Source organism: Hydra vulgaris, chromosome 02, assembly GCF_038396675.1.
Source record: "Hydra vulgaris chromosome 02, alternate assembly HydraT2T_AEP".
Lineage (NCBI taxonomy): Eukaryota > Metazoa > Cnidaria > Hydrozoa > Anthoathecata > Hydridae > Hydra > Hydra vulgaris.
The window spans coordinates 6,345,271-6,352,500 of NC_088921.1; the positions used below are offsets into that span (position 1 = coordinate 6,345,271).

The 7,230-nt window shown below is 25.5% G+C and overlaps 1 protein-coding gene across 1 annotated transcript in view; it reads left to right on the forward strand.

Annotated features, from left to right (window-relative positions):
- The first annotated feature begins 6,294 nt into the window (after positions 1-6,294).
- The window catches only part of LOC136075770 (prostatic spermine-binding protein-like), a 3,861-nt gene continuing 2,925 nt past the window's right edge, over positions 6,295-7,230 (forward strand). Inside the window, exon 1 of the mRNA XM_065789207.1 lies at positions 6,295-6,353. Within this exon, the coding sequence (XP_065645279.1) occupies positions 6,295-6,353 (59 nt within the window). The remainder of the gene's footprint in view (positions 6,354-7,230) is intronic.

Sequence of the window (7,230 nt, forward strand, 5' to 3'; positions counted from 1 at the left end):
ATTATATGTTATATATTATATATTACATTATATATATATATATATATATATATATATAACGTTTTTAATATATAATATATAACAACTTTTTTTACATCTCCACTTCCAACAAGGCTGCAAGCAACCACTATTAGAGTTAAACAAATAAAATTACTGGAAGAAAAAAGATAAAGATAACAATTAATAGACAACTCAAAAGATTGCAAATTATATCAATCAGGAAAACAAGATGAAGGGAGCCAATACCATGGATGAATAAGAACTTTTGGAGGCCATTGTAACATTTTGGAGTCCAAATAACATGAGTATGAATTTTAATCGATGGCACAAGTGGCGCTAGCTTTTTAGAGCAGTGTCCATTATAGTATTTATAGAAAAGAAAAAGAGAAGCATCATTACGACTATGTGATAATTGATGGAGGTTGATAATGGATGGAGGTTGGAAATAAAATGTGATTTTGAAATGTGTTTTGAATTGAAGAGAAAAAGAGATACTAATATCTACTATAACTATAAAAAAAATATATATACATTCAGTTTTCGAATTTAAAGAATCAGTAGTTTTGAAATGCATTTTCGAATATTAAAATTTTTTTTTGGCTTATTATTGGTTATTTATTAAAAAAGTTATTAAAAAAGTAAAAATTATAAAATAGGTAAAGTAATCACTTCAACCTGTCAAAATATCATTCTTCAAAAGTTTTCAAAAATGAATTTTTTGTCATTTTTGACCTTCATTTTCACCTAAAGCCACAAGTTTTCCATAATTTTTATTTTTTTAATTATAAATCTTTATCTAAAATACCTAACAATACAATAATATTATCTATAATAACCTAACAATATAAACATACAATTTATGACAAGAAGGGATAGGGTTCAAAAAATTCCAAAAAACTGTGATATAATTTACGATCAGTCTAAAGTTTTGAGTCCTGAGTTTTAAAAGAAAAATCTGATCATAGTTCTTTTAACTATTAGTTTTCTATGTGATATTTTACGAAGGATTTTCAGCTTCTTATTGTGATATATATATATATATATATATATATATATATATATATATATATATATATATATATATATATATATATATATATATATATATATATATATATATATAGATTACACAAGGTGGATGTGTTATTTCAGATATCAAATATTAATACTTTGCAGTATTTTAAATGTTACACAGGGGGATGAATTATTCTTATGTTGCAACTTAGGAAGCTTTAAACAGAAATTTTAGATGGATATTTGATTTAAAGTAGTTTGATCCAATACAGTCGTACTAATAAATAAATGCAAAAGTTGTTTTACAAGTACCTTTTTGCATCTTTGTAATAAAATTAAAAATATTGGTCACATATTCAACTTGGTTGAGTAGACTGGATGAAAGGATTCTTGAGAAGTCAAGTTAGAGTCTTGTAGAAAAAAGATGCATCTGTTTGTTTTCTTGAATATGTTTATAAAACACATTGTTGATTTTAAATGTTTTTTTATTTATCATTAAAATTACTTTTATTTTTAATTATTTTTTTCATGTATTAATGCAAACACAGTGTACCAATGTTTCAAATTTGACCTGCAGTAGAAATAATTATTTTTGAAACAATTTGACCTGCAGTTGAAATATTTCTTTTTGAAACAATTTATGCTGCTTTGAGTATATCTGAAGACAAAAAAACTGTTAAAAAATGGCCATTCATTTTCCTTTTTGAAAATTTTAGAATCACAATGTTTTATTATTCTTGTTTGACAAAATGTATTCGGAGTATGTTCTTTATTTTATCATTTTATTGCAAGGCAGCCAAATTCTGAAGTTTAATTGGTTTAGGTAATAAGAATTGTGGTTTGGTTTATATAATAAATATTATTGGTTATGTAATAAAAATTATATATAAAGTTTTTTCTATAATTAAAATTCAATCACTTCTTCTTTTAATGGCAGCTTATTCTCAGACAACCTTTTTTTAGTTTTGTTTGAGACATATTTTTCTAATGAACAAAATATTTTAAAGTATAGTTTGTTCATAATAGTAAAAATGTGGTATAAAAAAAGTTTTTTCTAAAAATGTTTACAATTTCTCCAGAGATCTAAATTAAAATCCTGTGTGAACGAAACTTTGCATTATATATTTGGTAAAAAACAAATAATTTTTCTTTAGAATTTATTTTCATGATTCAGATCCAATATTGTGAAAATAAATTCTTTGAAAATTTTTTCAGCAAGAATATCTTCCTGCAAAAATATATTTGATTAAGCTATACTAAAATCTACAGTTGTTCCAGACACATTTGTGCATTTTCAATTTAAGGACCATTTTTATTACCAACCTGGTTTATAATGATGTATCAAAATTTTAATTTTTGTATAAAGTTTTACTTCTATAAATCGTAACACTATATAAAATGAGGTTAAATTCAGATATTATATTTTGTTGAGCTTTAGGTAGTGTCATAATCTTGGTAAGAAATTTAAAATGGTTAAAGTTGTGAACATTAGGGCCAGCAGGCATTAGAGTCATTATATATAAAAAAAAAAAAACATTGTTTTTAGTCTTACAAATTTGTTTTAGTTAAAAAAAAACGTTTTTAATCAAACAAAATCAACAAAAAGAATGAAATATTGTTACCATAATTTAATTTAAATTACTAAATTATAGACTCATATATAGATTGTACTTCATACCCTAAAAATGTGATAAAATTAGATAAAAAAAAAAAAAGATAAAATAAAAATACCATATTAATGGCAATCACATTTATTAATGGAATATGCATTAACAAAAGTGTTAACATAGAGTTGTCAATATATAATTTTGAACTCAATGAATTTAAGAAACAGTTGCAACATTTAAAACAGGCCTGAATAGAAATTTATAAAAAATAAAAAAAACCATATACTGAAAGGAGAAGCAAAACCTTTACAAATGATAAAACAAATAAAACAGGAAAAACTTCATAGAATTTAGAAAAGATTTTTAGAGTTTTTTAATCCAAACTAAAGAAGTTTAAAGATTTTTATTCAAAACTTAATTACTTCAAAAACTTAAATATTTTATAAATAACCTTTAGTTTTACTAATTTCAACTATAGCAAAAAAAAAAAAGATCTGTTAAAAGAATTTAAACCAGCATTTAATACCGAACTATCAGTTTCACCATGAGTATATAAGTACATAAAGTATATAACATTCAATCATCCTAAGTGTTACTATGGTAATGTAAAGTGTCAAATATTGAGGTTTAAACTATTATTTGAAACACTTCAAATTTAAAAATATATTAGTTTTTTTTATTAAATATTTATTAGTTTTATGCTTTTATTTATACTGGTTTGACTTTAATTTCTTTTACAATTTTTTTCCTTGTCCAGTTTAAGATTTATTTATTTTTAATTTTGTTTTTATCTAATTCATGTTTAATTTTCTATAATATCTAATTTATGTTGAACTGCACATTTCTCAAATGTGCAGTTCAACATAAATTAGATATTATAAAAATAAAAATGTATATATGTTTATACATTTTCTATATTTTTTTTGTACTTACACGTAATCTTGATTGTTGCCAGTTATTTTTTAAAATAATGTTATTTAGATGTGAAACAATGGATTTTGATTTGTCTGAACAAGCAAGAAAAGAAATGAAAAATGGTAAAATATATTTTTGTAATTTAATTTTGACAAAAAATGTTCTATTATTTTTTCTCAATCTTCAATTAAATTAAGTTGAATGTTTAAAACATGTATATATATATATATATATATATATATATATATATATATATATATATATATATATATATATATATATTATATAAGTATATATACTTTTAAGTATATATATAAAATACATTAATTATAAATTAGTCCAGATTACAAGGATGTTTGCATCTTTAATTTCATGAGGCCACCAATAAGAACCAATATAATTTGTTTCCTTTTCAGCATCTTCAGGATCAGAAACTTGATGTTAATAATTATGGCTTCCAGACACATCAAGTTCAAATTTGCCCTCAACATATACAGAATGATGATTTTCAGTATTAAACTGGGATAGTTCATGTTGAGACTTAACAGTATCTTTGATAATACTGTTGACAGGGGATGAAGTTTGCTTGTCATTACTTCTAAATTCATTATTTAGGAAATTGCATTTAAAGACACCCACCTCATTAATATGTGTATCAGCTCATTATGAAAAAATATAAAATTTAGATTTACATTTTTGAAACCCTTTTTCACATATATATGCAGCATCAAAACATTCAAAATTTTCTAATTTCTTTAATAATGTGTATGTGGTTCCAATGTTTTAAATATTTAACCTGATATTTATTCATAGAAAGATATAAGTTATACATTAAAGTGTATTATAGTATAGTATAAGTTATACATTAAAGTATATTATAGTATAGTATAAGTTATACATTAAAATTTAACCTAATATTTATTCATAGAAAGATATAAGTTATACATTAAAGCACTTGCTTTATAAACTGATTTTGTTTGGACTTAAACTCCTTCCTTCTTCCACCATCAAAGTTTACATCTGTGTTGAACTTCTTTTAAGAATGCTAACCTATCTAGTCCCTGTTCATTAGCATGTTTCTCCACAATATCCACAAAATCATCTAGAATGTTTTAGTAGATTTGTTTCTCAGGTTGATCACTGAATTAAATAAAAATGTACTTTAATAAGAAATTAGCTGAAAGTAAAAAATTAAAGATTATTATTTTTTTTTTAAATAAGTTCAGAAGGATAAAGTGAGGGAAAAAAATATTCACAGAAAAATATAAAAAACAAAATAAAGGCAAACTTAAAAAAATATATACATACACTACTACATACAATATTAAAGTCTATATTACACATTACATAGATGAGTTAAACAAAAGTAAATATCAATATTCTGATTGGTTACCATGGCACCAACATTTTTTTACCTCTTACACCCACGTATTATAGCGCTTTGTGAGCTTTATATTATGAATTTATTACATTAACGACATTTATATACTTTTATCTCACACAGGTGATTATCAGTTTTCAGTTTGTTATCTAGAGTTTAGACCATGTATAGTAGCACATTTACTAGCCTATTTTTTCTTTTTATATTGCTCGTACGTATATTTTTTTATCATTTTACTTTATATTTTGTTATCTACTTATTTTATTGTTTTTGTGTGGTGCAATAATTTTAGCCATGGTTGCCTTTAATGAACCAGCGGATCGATATTGACTTGTTTACTCATAGAAAATTGTTTTATCATTCGTTTAGTATGACTAGAGCGTGAGTTACTGTTCACCTAATCCCTGAGTCCAAAAATTTTCATCCTCCTACAAAATAGTCTTTACATTCATTTATGATTCTCACCCAATGACATCATCTACAATCTACTTCTATTTTCACATCTCCCAGATCTACGTGACTGGACGGCTCCGTTGGTCACTTTTTGCGACCATTGTGTCGCAATGGTCGCAAAAAGTGAAAAAGTGCAAAAAAGGTCACAAATAAAAAGCATTTGTAGTTTTATAGAAATCTCAATTTAAAGTTGATTGGATTTTTCCTTTTCCACCCAATATATTTGTTGTCCAGAATAATATGTGATTTTTCATTTTGGTCAGTAAGAATTTTACTATTAAATGGTGATAACAATATGACTTTTCTTAGGTACATAAGAAATTATTGTAGAGTCATTTCGAAAACCAAAATTGGAGGCACTGAACACAAGCTAGGGTTAGAGAAAAGGTAGAAATCAAGGAGTGGCGGTAAGTAATTAAGGTTTTCTGGAAGAAGAGTCACAAAGTTAACTATCTGAGTAAGAGATTGAGAAAGGCAGAAGTTATGGGCTGTTGTGCCAGCAAGGTTATTAGTGGTGTTAGAGTTGCCATGCCGCTTAGTGTGATGAGCATTTAAGTAACCAATAACAACAATATTGGCAGAGGGATAAAGAGAAAAGACAACTTTTAGATGTAATTTTTTTATGATGACAGCTTTTAGATGTAAGAAATTACATCTAAAAGCTATCATCATAAAAAGTCTTGAAAAGTTAGAGAGAACCAAGAAAAAGGTGTTAGAGTGAATGATAGGAGGTTTCGAACCTAATAGTTATCGAATTGGTGAATTGATAGGTAAGTATATTCCCGACTCAAGCATGCAACTATTGGAGTCTTTGCAAATCAAAGGATTGTATCCATCAATGCTGAAATCCAAAGAAGAAATAGCTAAATTTAAATTAATCTCACAAAAAGAAGCAAGTCTGGCAAATTTTGTAAGAGGAATGATATGACTGATGGAAAGTTACTTCGAAGACCAAGATTATTTATGAAAGTTGTATTGAAACAGTTAGATGGTGAGGATAGTTTCCGTTGATTTTCGTATTGTTGCTATTGTCAAGGAGCTTTTGTGCTCTGTTGTCGTATATTCATTACTCAGCTTTGTTTTGGTTTTCGCGGACACAATTTTCGTCTTTTGTTATTATTTGGAGAGTTTCTTGTATCCTTCGCTGCATGTTTGGATCTTTGCATTTTTTTTTTTTTTTTTTGCTGTTTATATAAAAATAAAATAATAAAATTACAATGAAACTTTAACGTTACACAAAGAATATATATAAAACAGACAGGGGCTCAAAGAAGATACGGATGACTGGTGTCACTACAATCTTTTCATAGAGCCCCTTTACAATAACATTTAAAGCCCACATGGCTTTAGTAAATTTACAATAAAACATTTTTTCTGAAAAATACTACGTGAAGAATAAAACTCAATAACATAATTTACAATAACATTTAATAACATTTAAAGCCCACATGACTTTAGTAAATTTTCAATAAAATATTTTTTTTGAAAAATACTAGGTAAAGAATAAAAACTTATATACATCCTCATATATATACATACACATACACAAACACATATACAAACATACTTTCACACACATATATAAACATACTCGCATATATATATTTTGCAGGCGATATGTATATGTTTTTTTCTGCTTTCGGATGTGCTTGATTTTTAGTTATGATTTTAAGTTGCGCGGGTTGTTTCATTTTCTTACACTTTAGATTGGTTAACAAAATTTGAATGAAGTATCTATGACAACGTTAGAGTTTTTTTGAATACTCTATTATGTTTTATTTTATTTTAAAAGGGTTTTTAATAGGGTATATTGCCATTTGATTGTTTTTGGTTTATTTGTGCTGGAAGTACCTATGTGGT